The 20,755-nt window shown below is 34.0% G+C and overlaps 1 protein-coding gene across 3 annotated transcripts in view; it reads left to right on the top strand.

Moving 5' to 3' along the window:
- The window catches only part of EPHA3 (EPH receptor A3), a 360,460-nt gene that overhangs the window by 9,557 nt on the left and 330,148 nt on the right, over positions 1–20,755 (top strand). For all 3 annotated transcript variants that reach the window (XM_058731685.1, XM_058731684.1, XM_058731686.1), the window contains exon 2: positions 10,711–10,775. In XM_058731685.1, coding sequence (XP_058587668.1) covers positions 10,711–10,775 — 65 coding nt within the window. The remainder of the gene's footprint in view (positions 1–10,710; positions 10,776–20,755) is intronic.

The following is a 20,755-nucleotide window of genomic DNA, read 5'->3' as shown; positions in this document are numbered from 1 at the left end:
GTATCAAAATGGTTTCACCTTGAATTTCTTTTTTTTTTTTTAATGTTTATTTATTTATTTTGAGAGAGTGAGAGAGATCACGCGTACAAGTTGGGGAGGGGCAGAGAGAGAAAAAGAGGGAGAGAATCCCAAGCAGGCTCTGCACAGGCAATGCAGAGTGGGATGCAGGGCTGGAACCTGTGAACTGGGAGGTCATGACCAGAGCTGAAGTCAGACGCTTAACTGACTGAGCCACCCAAGTACCCCTCATCTTGAATTTTCTATATGTTCATTAAGGTGAGGTTAATTTATCTTCTTTGAAATAATAGTTAAAGAAAGATAAATGAATAAATTCTATAGGTCCAGGAAAAGTAATACCTGCCCTTCATCCCCACCCCCTCCCTCCTTTGACAAAAATATAAAGCTTTAAAATTAGCTTTTTGCAGTGATAAAGTTGGTTGGTTTCCCATCAGTATGAAATTTAGACATTCTCTACCTTAGGGTGACGAAGGGCAACAGAACAGCTCGTTAATACTTAACATATATTTATTTCCTGATTTTCAAATCTAATTTAGCAATTAATACAAATCTATAGGTTTTAGAAAGACATTTATTTATTGCATGTAATGGTAATCTTCACAGTAAGGAGAAGTTAGACTGGGAAGCCACTTTGCAACACTATGTGTGTGCCTGTCTGTGTCACCAATAGTATAATCCCTATGCAAAACAGAACTATCCCCACACTGTGGGCAAAATTTTATGAATGAATATATGCCTTTTAGATTCAAGATGATATAAAATTCTGTTTCTCTGAATTACAAATTGGTGATGAGGAAATATAAAAACAATCATGTCTTAAGTTATTTATCACTATCTAACTGTGTAAATTTTCCCCAACTGGACCCCCTAATCTACCTATAATATTCAAAGATGGCATAAAACTAGAGCTATGTCCAAATTGTGATTTTTTTTTCCCTTTCATATGCCAAAGCTGTTTATGGTTGGTTTTTCATTTGAACTGAATGTCAAGAACTGGCATAATCACAGAAATTATAAATAAAATTAAATTGGCTTGTTATTCTTTTATTAGTTATATAAACTCCATCAAATAGAGCTATTCCCAAATATTGAAACTGTTGTTACAGAAGCAGAATAGAAGGGAATAGTATTTTTTCTCTTGGTTTACTTTTACTATCTGGGTTACCGTACATAAGTTAAGACTTGTGTACATTAGATAACTCAAAAAAGCTAAACTCTGATTTTATCATGGTGTTCTTGACATTTCTGATCTGAATTTTTTTTTTATAATTTTTTTTACATTTATTTATTTTTGAGAGACAGAGTGAGACAGTGCATGAGTGGGGGAGGGGCAGAAAGAGGAGACACAGAATCTGAAGCAGGCTCCAGGCTCTGAGCAAGCTGTCAGCACAGAGCCTGATGTGGGGCTCGAACCCACGAACCGTGAGGTCATGACCTGAGCTGAAGTGGGACACTCAACCGACTGAGCCACCCACGCGCCCAAACTCAAATCTAATTTTAAAGCCATAAATGTAAAAACCATTAAAATGAATCAAGAAAAATGATAAGAAAAAAAATAACTCATGTTCTATATTATAATTTGTTGTTTGTGTTTATTTATTTACAAAACAGTTCACTCCTGAGTATTAGTTTCTTACTGGATTTTGGGAAAGAAGGTCATAGGGAAGGTATATTTTCTCCCCTTGAAGATAACTAAGGTGGGGCAGATGACCACAGAATAAATAAATACTCTTATAAAAATTGTGTGTTTTGGGGCACCTGGGTGGCTCAGTTGGTTGAGCGTCCGACTTGGGCTCAGGTCATGATCTCGCGGTCTGTGAGTTTGAGCCTCGCGTCAGGCTCTGGGCTGACAGCACAGAGCCTGGAGCCTGCTTCAGATTCTGCGTCTCCCTCTCTCTCTCCCCCTCCCCCACTCATGCTCTGTCTCTTTCTCTCTGTCAAAAATAAACATAAAAAATTTAAAATTTTGTGTTTTAACATAGATATAAAAATAACCAAAAAAATGCAATATGAATCTTCAGAGGAGGGTGCAGTTAGCTTCCGAGAAAAGAGCACCTGGGATATAGAGAAGATTTTTTTTTAATATAAAAGTTAATAGTAAGTTAAAAACAAGGAGGAGGAGGATAAATGATTTTTCTCATGTCATGTGGTAGCATGATTATAATCCCAATTTTATACTGCTTATATCTAGAATACGTTAAAAATAATTTGCCTAAGTATATATAAAAGTAAAAACCACTTTTGAAAGTACTGAACATTCAGAAATAGCTGTTCTTAGTAAGCATGCATCTGAGCTCAGTGTAAATTCTGTATGACTACATACATACTCCTGTGTGTGAGTATATGGAAACAAACATGATTGCATATCAAAAAAGAACCATTCCAAAATAGAAGCTTTTTTTTTTTTATTTTATTTTTATTTTTTATTTTTTATTTTTTAATATATGAAATTTACTGTCAAATTGGTTTCCATACAACACCCAGTGCTCATCCCAAAAGGTGCCCTCCTCAATACCCATCACCCACCCTGCCCTCCCTCCCACCCCCCATCAACCCTCAGTTTGTTCTCAGTTTTTAACAGTCTCTTATGCTTTGGCTCTCTCTCACTCTAACCTCTTTTTTTTTTTTTTTTTTCCCCTTCCCCTCCCCCATGGGTTTCTGTTATGTTTCTCAGGATCCACATAAGAGTGAAACCATATGGTATCTGTCTTTCTCTGTATGGCTTATTTCACTTAGCATCACACTCTCCAGTTCCATCCACGTTGCTACAAAAGGCCATATTTCATTTTTTCTCATTGCCACGTAGTATTCCATTGTGTATATAAACCACAATTTCTTTATCCATTCATCAGTTGATGGACATTTAGGCTCTTTCCATAATTTGGCTATTGTGGAGAGTGCTGCTATAAACATTGGGGTACAAGTGCCCCTATGCATCAGTACTCCTGTATCCCTTGGATAAATTCCTAGCAGTGCTATTGCTGGGTCATAGGGTAGGTCTATTTTTAATTTTCTGAGGAACCTCCACACTGCTTTCCAGAGCGGCTGCACCAATTTGCATTCCCACCAACAGTGCAAGAGGGTTCCCGTCTCTCCACATCCTCTCCAGCATCTATAGTCTGCTGATTTGTTCACAAAATAGAAGCTTTTTATACTATTCATATTGACTACACTACCAAGAAAAGTCACATTGAGGATTTTCTGAATTCTTCCTTCTTTTGCAATGATACTTTAAAAGTTTTCTGTCGCCAGCACTAATACTTTGATTTTTTTCCTTTGATGCCATGCTTCTTATATAGAAAGTTTTGAATTAAACTGACAAGCATGTGACTCCTCATTGGACCCTCTGTGGGCCTTTATAAAGACCCATATTTATATGGTGAAGAGTTTGTTTATATGTGCACGTGTCTCTTTGTAGACATCAGTCATGATGTATTACATGAAGTCCAGATGTGGTTGTCCTCTAGAATACGATGAAGCCAAAGCTATATCCTGATTCTCCTTTTCCAGAAATTCAAACCAATTTATTCCACAACGGATTTCTTTTGAAATGAAAAAAAGAAAATGTTTCGTGGCATAAAGATGTCCAGAGAATGTTTTTAAATTGAAATTAAATTTCATCACTGCACTTTTTGTTCTCTATGCTAAAATTTTGAATCCTTCTGTCTAAGGATTCTAGGAATACTTTATTTCTAAAATAAATGCTGTAGTGGGGCGCCTGGGTGGCTCAGTAGGTTAAGCATCCGACTCTTGATTTTGGCTCAGGTCATGATCTCATGGTCGTGAGATTAAGCCGCCTGTTGGGCTCCGTTCTGGGCATGGAACGTGATTGGGATTCTCTCTTTCCCTCACCCTCTGCTCCTCCCTCACTTGCAATCTCTCTGTGTCTTTCTGTCTCTCAAAAAAAATTATTTAAAAAAATAAAAATGAAAGAAATGCTGTAGTGAAATTGTGATATAGGCAAGCGTGCTTATTCTCTTTCATTTTCATTGCCATCAGTCAAATGCTGACTGAACGGAGAGCTTTCATTTAGTAGTTGAAGGTGCTGATAATCAAGATTTTATGACAAAATAAAAAATGTATTCCAAGGCATCCTCAGTTGATGGTGTGAAGGCAAAATATATGTGCTAAAGTTTGAGCACCTATTTGCCTTAGTGATTATTTTTATAATATTATAATTGCATACTATATTTTCATTTTTCACTTTTTAATCTGTCAGAAAAAGTCTTTTGAATTAGAAATCAACAAGTTCTGCTATTTCCAGAATATTTTAAAAAAGCAAAATATGTTGAAAAAAAATACAGTGTTAATGTAATCATTAATGTTCTACTTACAGTAACTTCTACATTTTGGGAAACACATTTTCCTTGTCTAAGTGATTCATAATATTAGTTGACAATGCACAGAAACAAATGAGATCTGCTATTCGAGGCACTGTTATTAAATCTGAGGTAGTTAATTTACTAAAACTTCATTGAGTAGAACATCACCACTCATTTATATGAAAGGATTATTTTGCGGTGCCTGGGTGGCTCATTTGGGTTGGGTGTCTAACTTCAGCTCAGGTCATGATCTCACAGCTTCATGGTTTGTGGGTTTGCATCCCGTGTGGGGCTCTATGCTAACAGTGTGGAGCCTACTTGTGATTCTCCCTCCCTCTCTCTCTATCCCTTCCCCACTGGTGCATGCTCTCTGTCTCTCTCAAAATAGATAAATAAACTTAAAAAAAAAAGATTAAATTCCTTCATGATAGTTTGATAGCTGTTTCCTTCATGATAGTATGACATTAGAGTGGCCTTCATACTTTTCAGATTAAGAAGGAAAAAAAAAGGAAAGTTTTAACACACTAGAAAAAGCACAGCATTTCCAATTACTGAAGTGTCCAGGTTTCAAGCAAAATTTTGGTGTATGTTTCTGTTAGTCCCTTGAACAGCTCTAGTCATTAAAACACAGGGGCGCCTGGGTGGCGCAGTCGGTTAAGCGTCCGACTTCAGCCAGGTCACGATCTCGCGGTCTGTGAGTTCGAGCCCCGCGTCAGGCTCTGGGCCGATGGCTCGGAGCCTGGAGCCTGTTTCCGATTCTGTGTCTCCCTCTCTCTCTGCCCCTCCCCCGTTCATGCTCTGTCTCTCTGTCCCAAAAATAAATAAAAAACGTTGAAAAAAAAATTAAAAAAAAAATAAATAAATAAAACAGACACCTTACTGGAAGCCTGTGTGTTTGGAATCCAAGGAGGTCTCCCTGTCCCTGGCAAAGATTGAGATGAGGCAGCTCATTACAGTTTCTTCTATAATTAGGACCTGTATAGAAGTAAATCCAAGATTATTGCTCAGGAGGAAAAGCTAATAAGAAAGAGTAAGTTGATAGTACACCACCTTGTCCAGAAATCTGCTTATATCACATAAATAAGCCATTAAAATACCATGTGACAAAAGAGATTTTTTTTCACAGAACTGCTCGCACAACAATTTTTTGTTTAATTTTTACATAATGATTTTAGCTGGTAACTTGATGGAGAAATTATCATAAATGAGTATTTCTGTGACACAAAATGCCTGTTAAACTTAACAGAATTTACAGGAAGATTTATCTGCACATAATAAATTATAGGTGACTTCATTTGTAATCTAAAAATCTTATAATTTTTAGTCAATGAAATACAGTAGTAACTCGATCTATTGCAACTGTTTTCATTATATTTAGGTAGAAATAAATATAAACAGGAAGCCTGTGGGAGCTATTAAGAGTATATAATCACAGTAGATAAAGTCAGTGTTGAAATACATAAGTACATTAATCCAACTTTGACTTCTCTAAATTTCTTCTCAATGGCATATCCTGGTATGTCCAATAAAATGAAAAGCTGAGGTTTGGTGAGCTTCTGTGAGAACATACATCTTGGTTTCTTCACTCCATGTTATGGTTGACCAGAGTCCTACAGCCGAGATTTACAACACCCAGAATAAAATGTATCACTTTCTCTATCATCTTCTTCTCTTTGTGAACATTTAGGTGCAACCTGTAAGCAGATTAAAGGACCCCTCTGCTATCTGTAAACTAGAGCAAAGCTACCCCTTCTATCCTAACAGAAAGTGATGAAAATGATAAGTAGCGCGCAAGAAATGTGGCTGGGGACGATGAAAGTGATGGTGTGAACAGAAAAGGAAATGCCATTTTTCTTCAGTAAATGCAAGAAATAATCAAGAGATGGGTTTGTTTTCTGTTGTAGTGGTTTTATAGTTATTTGCAAATGTCTTTAAAGGCACTTTAGCTGAAGGTTTTAGAAGAAAACATGTTTATTATTGTCAGAGTCTGAAATTCTTTAGCCATTAAAGTCCTCTGCTCCCTCAAATAATTATTTGATAATTTTTATAGCTCAATATTTTCATAAAATGCAACTAACATTTCATAAAATGCAAATAGCATTACTACAAAGCATAGTGATGTGTTATTAGATAATCGAAAATGTCTTCCACTTCAGTAAGAAATTGTCATTTAATTTTAAATATTATTTTAGCACTGTCTACATATTTACAGCACTTAAACAATCTACAAGATGTGAATGTTTAATTCTCAGTCTTTCCAAGCGGACACATAGGCACATGAATCAGAACTTTGAAATGCCCTTGAAAAAAGTCTTCTTTAACGATTCTCTAAGAGTGAAAACTCCATAAATTTATACCTAAAAAAATTAATCCGTCCTAACAAGTAATATTTACTGAAAATACTTATTTCAATAATTGCGTCCTTGAAATCATCTTACCGCATTATTAAGAAGGGAAGGAGGAATAAGTTCCTGGTACAGAAGATTCTTTATAACGTTGTTAATTCAAATGAAAAAGGAGCGAACATTTGGTTGTCTCTCTGTTATGATGAAGGATAGGAAAGGGAGAGAGAACAAGACTCCTGTGCATCTTAAATCTACAGTCCAGCTGAGTGGGAAAAGTGATAGTAAAAATCAGTGGCAGGAATGACAGCAAGGGTTCCTCCTTGATAGAAGCAGTGACACCAATTTGAGCCAACTTTCTCTATTCTTACGTTGTTCTTATTCCTGTACTCCATTCCACCCCTTCTAATTCCCATCAGAGACCATGCTTCCTTTTTTGTTCAGCAAATCTCAAATTAGTGCCCACCCCAAAGCCAACTCAGAGTTTGAGCAAGGACTCCCTTACAGTTTTCATGAATGGAAACCCGTTCACATTTAAAATAAGATTTACAATAAAATATTGTCTGATTAAGAGCAAGAATAGAGTAAAGCATGTGAAGGAAACCCAGAACCATATCCATCCAGACTTTGGTCAGTTATTTCCAAATACAGTTTTTCCAAAAAGCACCGATTTATATCTCAGCTCAGAGTCAGAACATTTAAAAATGTGTCCAGTTCAAATCGCTTTAATTTAAGAAGTATGTCCATATACCATATGGACCTTCGCATAGAAAATATTCTGAAATTAATGAAATGATATGTTTCCTGTTACAAAACAAAAATATTTGGTGATCGTACCATTTAGAATATAAAAACTGGTAAGGAACAGTTTATATCTTTGAAAAATAATCTGGCACGAGGCAGTTATTAAAGAATTAAGCCACTTCCCCATCAGAGTTTAAGAATAACTTCGTAACTTTTTTTTTTGTTGTTAAAATTCATAATTATGGACTCAGGATTTTTTCAGCAGTTGAAATAAACCTTCCATGTTGCAAATCATCATCAAAACTCAAAAGACTAGAATATAATCGTACATCACAATTTTCTCTGCTTCTTCCATGTGCTCTGACATTTGTATAGTGGCACCACCTGAAAGGCTATGATCAAATCTACTTTTATTTTAGGAGAGAAAAACATTAGTAATGGAAGTTCTTGCCCGATTCAGTGTCAGGTTCAATATGCTATATTGCAATGTTGGATTTAGTCAATGGATCCAGAGAAATCACTCACAACACGTTGACTTTCAAATTCCATTAACTTTCTCTTTTTCTTATTTCAATTATGCTGCACTGAGATTGCTGCACAACAGATCACAGGAGACTTGAGCTTATATCCTGGGAAGTCCCAGTTTAGCAATTATTCACTTTAGAGTGACTGTATTCTTAGATTCTGCTTTTCTGATTTGGCTATAAACAAAAGACACCATGTAAACTCAAAAATAAATGCTTTTAAAAAGTGTTTTGAGGTCACTATTCTTTTCTATTAGGTTATATATCCATGATTGGCTATAAATACAATTCAGAAGCCAAAATGGTATGGTTGTTAGTTAAGGTATTAATTTTACATGAACATTGAATCTGTATAGCACGTTATAATCTCATGGTGATTTTAAATACATTTATATTATTTGATCATCACAGAAACATTGTGAGATAACCAGGGCAGATGTAATTATGTTTGATAGACAACAGAATCAGAATCATGAGTAATGATGCTATTGTGTTTTCCTCATTCATGCTAAATGGAGTGCACTAAAAATTCCATTTCTGGGTAAATGCAACAAATTTAATTAATCCATTACACTTATTTTAATCAGCAATGTGATCCAATTCTCTTCTCTTTTGAGTAGACACCAAATGCTGATGTGACTGGTCCAGCCCTTCTTCCCTCATTATCATCAGAGAAAACTTAAGGGTATTTAGTTCTTTAGTTAACAGCCTACATTCCAATGAGTATTTTACTAAATGGAGACAACAATCATATTTTCTTTGCCTCAAACACTTCTTCCCTCTGGTTACTAATATTGAAATTAAGTCAGCCATTTATCTTAACATATTGAGTGACACATATTCATCAGTTAGTACATATTCAATTATTATACACACACACACAAATACATTGAACCATTTAAACCCCTCAAGGCATTGCAAATATGATCTAATGATTTATGAATACTGGTATTGTAAACTCTATGCAAATCATATGTAAAACTCAGAGAAATGAACTGATGTCTGATAGAGCTGTCCAACTAGACTTTGTCAGTAGAACATATCTTTATCAGAATGAACGTTGGTAAAATACTTTAATCTGAAGGTGAAAATGTATTCTTATATTTTCAAACATTTTCTAACATTGATTAATCTGAAATATTGCCTATAACACTGATTAATCAGTAGAGCATTTTTAAAAATCATTTTTGACAGATAATTTCAGTATAATTAAGCATACTGTTCATTTCCAAACTGATATCCTGGGAAATAATACCATTATGGAAATTGCACTATGTAATCCATGCAGCAACTGTCTTCTCTTATCTAAATATAATTACTTCTCATTGGGATTAATTTATTGAGAGAAAAAAATCTTTAAGGATTTCTAGTGTAATTAAGTTTATGCGTTTTTCTTGCACTTGCGCAAAACTTAGAGATTCTAACTTTGAGAATTTTATGTTTTCTAAGTTAACAATCAGGACGATTTTTTAATACTCATCTAGATAACCAGATATCCTCCTTTAAAAAAGCAGGGCTTGAAAATTGAGAATTATAATATCTGTCAAATATATTATTTCTTTAACATTTTATAAGATTAAATGTATCCTATCTGGGGTGATTAAATGCTAGTATTTTTGTGTATAAGGAAATACTTTATTGACAACACGTGGACCTGTCGCGCAGTGCCATGTACTACCGTTATGTTTTGATTCATGTATATATGGAAACTAAAAATGATTTCTGATTGTATTTAGTGATTCAATGGCTCTAATAATACATGGCTATTTTGTGTAAATTTCCTCCACATCTTCCCTTAGTCACTTGTGGGATTGCTTCCTGATTTAGAAGAAGGATGAGGTGAAAGCATTAGTTTCCATTGTTTAATAGATCAACAAAGTGAGCCTTTCGTTATTAATTAGACTTGAAGTATCTTTTTATATTTTAATTTCTAGTCCATTACAAATTAATGCCCTCTGTGTTAGAAAGAAAAGATTTGCCTTTCTTTTAATAATATATTCAAAATGCAACCGCATTAATGTTATTATTAATCTTATTATTCATCAGACTTTTTAATAACTGGTGCAAAGTTCTGAATAAAATCATTAAAGCCTTTGGGTAACAGTGCTTTGTCTGAATAACTAGAGCTTATTCCAGGCAGTGTTATAAAACATAGTATTGTTTTGGCTTCTCCTGAAATTATTAGTTAAGCATTTTGTTTGTTACACAGAGGTAGACAATTTGTATGGTATTAGAAAATACACATGATAGAATCCTCTGCTTCATATTGGACAGAGGCAATATAAAGATGTCGTATCAGACACAAACTGATATTGATTCATCATGGGAGCATATTTAAGAAATTTGTTCATAGTGAAATCATATGTAAAGTTGTCAAAATTAATGGTCTTTGAAGTTATTTTGATACCATGTTAGCATTAATGTTCCTGCTTTGCATTTTTGCTATTTCTTCTTTAAACCTGTAATTATTTTGTCAAAAATTATTATCAATATTTTGAACATTGATCTACCTTTATAAACAAGACAGTTAAAAAAGCCACAGAAATCTGATTCCTTGACTTTCCCTATGATTTCTTTTATTTTGCCATTTTCTTCTTTTTCTCTCATATTCCTATAACAGAAAGAAAGAGTCATGTGTTTTGAACATGTTAATATTGTTATATCAATAACAACAGACAAATTTAACTTGACAGAGGCAAATAGAAATAACTTATTTCTCTTAACTATATTTGTGTATTTCTGTTTTTTGTGTTTTTTTAGTCAATCTACTGGATTCAAAAACAATTCAAGGGGAGCTGGGCTGGATCTCTTATCCATCACATGGGGTGAGTTTGGTAAACTATTGAAAGGGAATATCATTCTGTGTGTTGTCTCTTAAAGAATAGAAGGAATTATTGGTATGTTCTCTGAAAGGAACTCCTGTACTTCTGGTGACAAGTTAATTTTATCAGTAGATTCAATACATGGACTAAGACAGCCTGATATTTGTGTACAATGGAACTACTGAAAATTTTGAAGTTTTATTTGTTTCTTCTGAATTTACCAATTGCTTGATGGTGCTAATTAAGCCTTCTGATTATGACTGGCATTATGTAGATGATCTAAATGTGATCATCTAAAATTTTTTTGTGTGATGTGATCAGAATAGGTGAATTGAGAAGACATTTCAGATTTCAAGTAATGTATAAAGCATGTATTTGGAGAACTGCAGAGTTGTAGCCTTAAAAGCCACCTTGGTGACTGTTCCAAGGAGGATATGTTTGTCAACTATATGAACCTTTGATTTGTCTGTTTATTTGTCCTTATTTCTTAATTTCTTCACGTTGCCTTAATGTCTTTGCTTAAAATGTCTGCATCATGTTTGCATCAGCTTAAGACTGGGGAATTTTATTTAGAAAAAAAAATTTGGCTACTTTTAAATTTTAAACTCTTCACATACCTTTAGTATTTTGCCAGTGAGACAAAGATCGTTCAAGTGTACGGTATGTTTGTGACCCAAATGTTTCTGATAAGACTTTGTGTGAGAATACTGCTTTTCTTTTCTTTTCTTTTCTTTTCTTTTCTTTTCTTTTCTTTTCTTTTCTTTTCTTTTCTTTTCTTTTCTTTTCTTTTCTTTTCTTTCTTTTTGTTTTTCAGAAAAAAAGATCACACACATTTAGAAAATTCTTGTTCTTAGAAAATTGTGTGATAAGTACCTAAATATACCTCGTTTCCAAGTATAGACTGTGGAAAATGCGAAATGCTATTTTGAAATACTTGTGAGAGGAACAAATTTGTGTATTTCTTCTCCTACTCTCATCCTCTTTTCAAAGAGATTATAATTACTTCCACTTTGTATCGGTATTCAGTCTTTAGATTTTTGTGCCCAAACATACTGATTTTTACGGTACTACCAGCTTCTTCACCAGCGGATGTTTTACGTCAGGGATACTTCATCTGTCTGTCATCTTTGAATCTGCTTCTCTTCCTGGTACACCTTGACATTGACACGATGCCAAAACCTATCACATAATCAGGACTTGGTTAGTTGCTTTGGAGGGGAGAGTATGAAGTAAGCCAGGATTTGGTTTTCCCATAGGTGTAAACGGAATCAAATGATTAGGATAAAAGAACATCCTGGGTAGTTCTGAAGAGTGAATCAAAATTCTGGATTCAGCCGGAAAACTCATTTAAAATTAATCATCCTAAAATCAAGCCTAATTTTAATTCTGATTTTATAAATTTGACTTTTTCATTACTTCATCAGAGCATCTACCACAAAAACATGCTACCCAAGGATATATGAAAAGCAAAAACCACAGTGACATTTTACTAATAGCTACTTATATATGCTTTAAAAAAGTCAATAAGAAATTAACTCATATTTCAAAGCAACAATCTCATGTTTTCCTTTAAAGAAGGTATAAAGAAAACATATTTCTATATATTAAGAATTTAGGGAGAATACTGTATAAATGAATTCATTTTACCTTGTGAATCTTACAGATTTTGTGATGAAACAAAATTGGCACTTCTACTTCCAGAGATATGTTGGGGGTGGGGAGGAATGTTCTACAACTCTACTACATAAGGTGTGGGACATGCACCACCCAGCAATATCAATCCCCCAGAGATTCTTAGATATGCAGACCCTCAGGTCCTGCTCCAGACTTTCTGAATCAGAGTCTGCATCTTAATGTGGTCCCCAGGTAGTTGTTGAGCACAATGAATTTAAGAAGTACTACTTGGGGGGCACTTGGGTGGTTCAGCCGGTTAAGCGACTGAGTCTTGATTTTGGCTCAGGTCATGATCTCATCGTTTTTTAAGGTTAAATAAACTTAACAAAAAAGAAAAAAAGAAAAAAGGAAAAGAAAAGAGAAAAGAAAAGAAAAGAAAAGAAAAAAGAAAAGAAGAGAAGAGAAGAGAAAAGAAAAGAAAAAAAAGAAGAGAAGAGAAGAGAAGAGAAGAGAAGAGAAAAGAAAAGAAAAGAAGAGAAGAGAAAAGAAAAGAAAAGAAAAGAAAAGAAAAGAAAAGAAAAGAAAAGAAAAGAAAAGAAAAGAAAAGAAATCACTACTTAGGATAACAGACCTTTTGGCCTTTCCCACCTCTTGCCCAATTTCCTACCTCATTTTTGTCTACAAACATTTATGGTTTTATCAGTTTCTCCTTTGGCTTACAATTGCCTCAGAGAGCCATCCTCAGGAGCTGGGCCTTTCTCCTCTTTGTTTTCCTGGTGCATCTTCTTACAGCCTTGCCTTCCCCTTTTCTGATGCACTGACTAGCCTAAAACAGCTGGCCAAGCTTTCCACATTTATCATCAAAACTTGCAGGGAGGGAAAAAAAATATCTCTGCAACAAGTCATGGTATTTATAATACCCCAAGACCCCAAAGCAAAAAAAAATAAAAAGAGGGAGAGATGTGACGTGGTGCTGTGTAGTGTGTTTTTCCTTTAAACTGTATCCCTGTATTATGTTAACCATAATGTCCATGAGAAAAGAAGTAGCACTAATTTGGAAAATGTTAGGTTAATATTCATTTCTTTCTGGGAAACTGGTGAATTTCTTGAGTAAAAGTGCTGCATAGTAAATTAAGGTTTGGGAGTTAACATCCTTGCTTTTACAATTGTTTGTGCTTTTAGACTGAATTAATTATTTTTATTGCCTAATCATTGCCATTATCAGTATGACAAAAATATATTAATTCTGTATTTGTTTTTAAAGGAAAGTAGATAGTTAAAAGTATTGTGATATCTTTGCTCCAGATTTTCCATATAAAGTGACATGTAATAACTGGAAAAAAATTGAACTTGTTATTGTTTTGATTGATTAACCCTAATAAAAGCAGTACATATGTTTGTAGGTTAGCTAAAATATAAATGTAAACTTCAGAGAAAAAAATTTGTAACATCATAACATGTTGAATCACTGAAAATCCTGCTTTGTGTGTGTGTGAGAGAGAGAGAACACTTAAATTCTACTCTCTTAGTATATTTCAATTATTCAATAAGTGTTCTCAACTATTTTCATCATGTTTTACATGAGATCCCCAGAACTTATCTTACAGTGAAAGTTTGTGCTCTTTTACCTGCTTCTCCCTATATCTCCTACCTCCAGCCCCTGGCACCCACTTTTCTTCTGTTTCTATGTGTATTTTTTTTAATTCCACAAAATAGTGATATCATGCAATATTTGTCTTTCTCTGTCTGGCTTATTTCACTTAGCATAATGCTCTCAAGGTTCATCCATGTTTTTGGAAATACCCGAGAAAATCCTACTCTTTTGATTTAGGGCAATGGTTTTCAGTGTGATGGGGGAGGTGGGTTGGAAAGGAGGCAGTGTTTAGTTTGCCCCATGGAGATATTTGGAAATATCTGGAGATGTTGTTGTCACAACTGGGAAGGCAGGACACTGCTGGCATCTAGTGTGGAAGGTCAAGGGTGCTTTCTAAACTAAAATGAGCAGGGAGGTCTCTCACAGCAAAGAATGATCTGGTGTTCCCTTGCTGAGAAACCCTTTCTTAAGAGATGAATAATGGTGCTCCATCAGGAGCTGTGGTCACCAAAAAGATGCTAGGACACTGCTGGCAACTTCTCTAAATCTCAGCCCTGTTCTCACCTAAATTCAAAATCTTTTGAAGTACAAATTTAAAAAAATGATTATGTTACCAGAGCTATATAAAATTAATATATTTGAGGGAAAGGCCCAAGGGTGGCTCATTCATTGATGTATCTTCTTTCCTATTTCTGTTCTCCCTTTTCCCCAGAGATATATTCATGCATAAAAACTTACAATTAACCTATATAATTTTCTTGGGAGGAGTATTTCTATCTATTTTTAAATGGTGCTTCAAATCTTAGAGGTACGAAAGTATGGTACTATACCATTAGGCCTAGAAAAAATTCTCTAAATGAGTGTCTGGGAGGAAATTTAATGAGACTTTGGTTTTCTCTATATTAAATTCTTGAAAATAATACTTAAAATTTGTAAACTGAAATTATCAGGGTGTTACTAACATATTTTTTTTAATTTTTCAAAATATAATTTATTGTCAAATTGGCTAACATACAGTGTGTATAGTGTGCTCTTGGTTTTGGGGGTAGATTCCCATGATTCATCACTTACATACAACACCCATTGCTCAAAATTTATTTTTTAATAAGAGTTTTATTTTTGGCACTAAGTTTGTTCACCTTAGTAAAGCAGATATAACAATTACCTTCTCTTCCTTATAAACTGTGAGTTATAATATATGAATCTTGGATATAATTATATTCAGAAATTTTATTAAATAATCAGTAGTTTAAATATTCTTTGATTTAGAGGGGTGCCTGGGTGGCTCAGTTGATTAAGCCTTTGACTCTTATATCAGCCCAGGTCATGATCTTGTGGTTCCTGAGATCAATCTCCACATCAGGCTCTGTGCTGGGTTTGGAGCCTGCTTGGGATTCTCTTCCTCTCTCTCTGCCCCTCCCCTGCTTGCTCTCTCTCTCTCTCTCTCTCTCTCTCTCTCTGTCTCTCAAAAATAAACAAACTTAAAAAAATATTCTTTGATTAGAGGACAATCAACACATATAAAACCCATGTATATTTTTGGATTACAACTTTGAAAAAGTATTTTGCTTAAATATGACCGTTATTTAAATTATTTGATTGATTGATAATGCCAATCTATCATATAAGCTTTACTTAGTATATATATCATTATAGAAGAGGGATCAGAGGGAGTTAAAGCTGTATAATTTTCAGTTACAATTATGATGGTATTGATGTGCTTACTAAGTAGTACAAAGGAATTTAGAGCTTCAATTCACTTAATTACAGACTCAAATAAGGGGAAGTGTAGAAAAAGCAGAGTCTGAAATGAGTGATCCATGTATATTTGTCGATGAGAGAAAGAAGTCTCAAAATTAGCAAATGTGAATTTTTATTTTCTACCTTCCCCCTTTTCTCAACTTCTTTAAATTTTTTTTTCCTTAAAGATTTCCTTAGACATTTATTGGTGCCTTACCTATGGTAATGGACTTAAATTAAACCACAACAACAAAGCAAAAACAAAATGCTCTTTTGGCAAAGAAACCCTGTTGGTTGCCTACCCGCCATCTGTTTCCTGGCTTTTTCTTGAGAATGGAACACCCATATTGTTTAGGTTTTCACCTTCTGATGTGTTCTTGGAAAATGGCCTCTCTGCCACTTTGTGGAGAGAACATCTGAGAGCTAATCATGATAATTACAGTAATTTTGTCAGTGATTGGTTTAGGCAAGAGTAAGTAAAGCCAATGAGGCTGGATCAGAATTCTACTAACTTCTGGGGAAGTTTTCCTCCTGATAAAAAGAAATGAGGAGAGGCTAAGTACTTTGTGCCCCTGGGCTTGCCCTGTGAAGGCCCAGTGTCCCTGTGTAGAGCAGTTGTGCTTTCCTTATGACCAGAAAAGTGGAACCCAGTGAACACTAGAGAAATTGGCCAGGAGCCCTGACACAACCCTGATTTGTGTAAAAGAATTTTCCTTGTTTAAGTCACTTTTGTTAGTACTTCTCATACTTTCAAAGTAAAGACATTCTGATAGAATACAATGTTTAATTTCCCGATCAAATATCTTAATATCTAGGGGCACCTGGTGGCTCAGTTGCATGAGCATATAACTCTTGATTTTGGCTCAGGTCATGATCCCAGGGTCCTAGGATTGAGCTCCACATTGGGCTCTGTGCTAAGTGTGGAGCCTGCTTGAGATTCTTTCTCTCCCCCGCTTTGTCCCTCTCCCCTGCTTGCATGCCTGCTCTCCTCTCTCTCTCTCTCTCGTAAATAAATAAAAGTTTAAATATCTTAATTTCTAAATGAAGACTAGGCAATGCATAATTATAATTATGTTATTTTGTTAATTATATCTTGTTATTTGGACTTCCCCAGGTTATCTTTTTTTTAGTGTTTTAGTATGATGTCAAAGAAAATATGCAGAGTGGTCAAATAGAATGAGCACATTGTTTAGAATCAGACACTTGTATTTGAAATCTGGCCTTGCCATTTATTGCTGTGTGATCTAATGTAGGACAATTAACCTCCATTAACATTTGTCCTCACTGTTAAAAAAGGAATAACAATAATTTCTATGTCACAGCACTTTGGAGTAAATGATATTTGAGCAAATAAGGTATTTCTGTGTATCCATCTATGAAAAAATATATATGATAATGCATGTGAAAGAACTATACAAGTATCACTTCTTATTCCTAAGTAAGTTTGATGATTTCACCTTCTAATCTTCAATCTCAGACTATATGTGATATCTTGGATTTGGATTTGGGAGAAGGAAATTGATAGTATTTCCTGAAATTTCTTTTCAGTTAAGAGCCCAAACATTGCCTTTGACATTACATGATTGTTATACCATTGAAGTTGTGCAGTCTAAAGTTTGGATACAATCTTGACACTATATTTTGAATTGAAAGAGTCAAAATGTGGGTGAATGGGTCCAGTTATTTTCAATTTTTAAGTGATTAGAATTTCCTCAAAATTTTATTATTTCTTCTTCAGGGAGTACTTCTGATTGTTTTACATGTCACTCTCCTGACACCCCTCCCCCTACCTGCCAGATACCCCCCCAGACTAGCATATCAGACTGTTAAGTTAATCTGGTTTGTTCTATGTTGTTTGTCCACAGCTTGAAATTCTACATTAATGCAAATATTTCATTGATACTTGTTTCAGCCAGGAAGGTGAAAACTCTGTGAAACTGATTTCCATCATGAAATTTCCCCTTTTCTTCACATTTTGAGTTCCTGGGTTAGTTGTCCATAAATTAAAATTGCCTGAACAAATGAATAATGAAAGCTTTCCAAAACAAGGAAGGATAACTAAGTTAACATTGATTATGTATTTGTTGAAAAAAAAAGGTTATTTCCAATCGGTTATTTTAAATGGTATCTATTAATGCTTCCACTTCCTTTTTAATGGCATAAATGTAAGTAAAATTATAACTATATGAACACACCTTATGTACTATAAATATATATATATATATATATATATATATATATATATATGTTTATATTGCATACAATATTATGCTGGTTTTTGTACTAGCAGGTCTATTTAGTTAAGTATATTTAGAAAATACTGTCAGCTTTTGAGTTGGAAGTTAACTGAAAAGAAAACTAGCTAAAGACAGCTCTATATTGAAATTTATCTTGATTGTTGTTTAAGGGTAAAAATCCAGAATCCTGCAGATGAATTCCATTTAACTAAACATAGACATGTTTAGAATTGAATGAATCATACAGAGGAGTGGAATCATACAGAGAAGTGGAAATTATAAAAATACTCTCTGAACAATGCATTGGTTTTCTATTTTCCAGTTTAGTGTAATTTGCCTTCCGTAGTGGAATTATTGCCGTGTGTGAAGTCTGGATTCTAAGTCTTACCTACTGGATTTCTAGCTTTCACTTTGTGAATGGTATCTAAAATGCAGTAAGACTATTTTGACAACTCGGTGTCAACAATAACCACCTGGGATTCCGCCTTTATGAATCACAGTCTAAATTCTGCTTCATATGCTGAGTAGTCAATCCAGGAAAATCAAATTTTTGACACATGTGATATGTGATTCTGGGTCATTTGAATTTTTGTTGCCTACAATGAACGATACTACATACTTTAAATATGTCACTCTCACCTATTGTGCTGACCCTTCGAGGAAGGATGTCTGATTAAATTAGAAAAACATGGCAAAGTTTTACAGTTTTTTTTTCCCTAACCATTTCTTGAAACAAAATGCACCAAAGTAGAAGGGAAAATATGGGTAAGTGTTAGAAATCAGCAAAGATAGAATTTATTCTAGCACCATTCAATTTATAATAATTATGTTACCTTCTATTTGTTTTAATGGAATTTTTATCAGTGCTTTAAGAAAATAGAAACCATTTTCCGTTGCTAATATTATGTATTTCTATGTTCATTCAAATTATTTTTCTATGTTCATTCAACTTATTGTATATTAAATTTGCTGAAATATGTAAATAGTATACAGCAGACTGAATATCAGTATTTTTATTGCTAAGAAATATCCAGTTCCTATACTATTTTAAAGAGTATACTTAAACACTGCTTTCAAGCTTCTAAATTTTCATTTGAATATAAGATATAAAAACAACATATGTACCTTAATGGAAGAGTTTCAGTTCTGTTGTTCCATTAAGCATAAGTCAAGAATTTTGATAGAAATTTATAAAAATTAGTAATTTACCCAAAGTTATACTTACTTATTTCTATCCTTCTTTTTAAATCCCATGGGTTAATGATGTTGATACTTAGGTTTATTATTGCCTGGTAGTTAATTATTTTTGAAAGATTAAAAAAAAAAGAAATGTTTGCTCTGGAAAGAAATATAGCATGAAACACTTTTTAAATATGTCCTGTATTGCAAATGATAGCTATTGGACCTGAGAACATTTAAAGGTTATACTATTTACAATACAAGACACTTAATTATTTCTGCAACCTGAACAGCCCATTGATTACCATTTTTTCCTGCTAATAATGCCAATTTTAATGAATAAAAACCATACTAGTTTCTTAGAGGTTGCTTAAATCATTTATTCCCTTTCCATGAAACGTATGAAGAGAAATATCAAGGGGGCTAGTGTACTGAGTTTTCTGAGTAGCCTACATTTACAAGTTATTTTCATTCATCAGTTAACAATGTAGTTTGAGAGATGTATATGTGTGTGTGTGTGTGTGTGTGTATGTATGTATATGTTATATATAAGACTACATAATAATTATAAATATATAGATTGAAATCCTTAGTGTAAAATTTATATACAGTAGTTGTTAGAAATGGAAAATCCTTGGTACCAAACAAGACCTATTTCATTAGAAATCCTGAGGGTTGGGACCCAGGAATCTGCTTTTCACAGACCCTCTGTGTGATTGTGATGCCACTCAAGTTTGGGAATCACTGTACTAGAAAATCATTATCTGCTATAATGAGGCCAGCATTACTTATGAAGATATTTAGTTGCTGCTTGATGCTTTGCTGTAGTTCATTCCAGCCTCTTAATTAATACAGCACTGTTCATGATTCAAGATTAATATAGCTCTGGATGTTTTTAATTTAGGATTTGACAAAAACCATATAGCAAGAGAATACAGGTATTTTACCAGCAACTCGGTGAATTTATTCTTTGCAGTTTGTAACAAGGATTCATTTTAGAATCATCATATTTCTCTCATATAATCAGGGGATTCATTTTTTGAATTGCATGTATATAGTGTTTATACATCTGGCATCCATTGCTCATGATAAAAGAGATGACATTAAAACCTAAAGACTAGAAAAAGTCATGAATTAAGTGATAGGGAAATTGCAATAAGGAATATGAAAATCCCCTTGAAGAGTTACTAGAATTTAAGGTTGTCTAGGGAATGACTATGGGATGTTCCTAGAAAGTGACAGGGATCAGCTTATAGTGGATTTTATGTGCACACTAAAGACATTATACAACATTCAAAGGCAACATTTTAATCACATGATTATGGGGGATGTTTTAATTGAAGAACATACAAGAGTCAAAAAAAACCAGGAAAGCACTGTGAAAGTTCCCATGGTAGGTTGATTAGGAACCTAGTATCTGCTTATATGTGTTTGGTTATATAGCTTAGTGATTTGGCATAAGGTTGAATTTTTACTATTGTACTAACATTCCAAGAAAGGATATTATAAAAAATAAATTTTTATTAGTGAATTATTTTTATAATAAAAGCATAAAACAAAGAGAAGCCAAATTTGGAGAATTGAGTTGTAAGACCTTTGGAGGACTCAGTAGAAATGAA

The sequence above is a fragment of the Neofelis nebulosa genome, chromosome 5, assembly GCF_028018385.1.
Source record: "Neofelis nebulosa isolate mNeoNeb1 chromosome 5, mNeoNeb1.pri, whole genome shotgun sequence".
Taxonomy (NCBI): Eukaryota; Metazoa; Chordata; class Mammalia; order Carnivora; family Felidae; genus Neofelis; species Neofelis nebulosa.
Note: the sequence above shows the minus strand (reverse complement) of the source record. Positions and strands in the feature narration are given on the sequence as shown.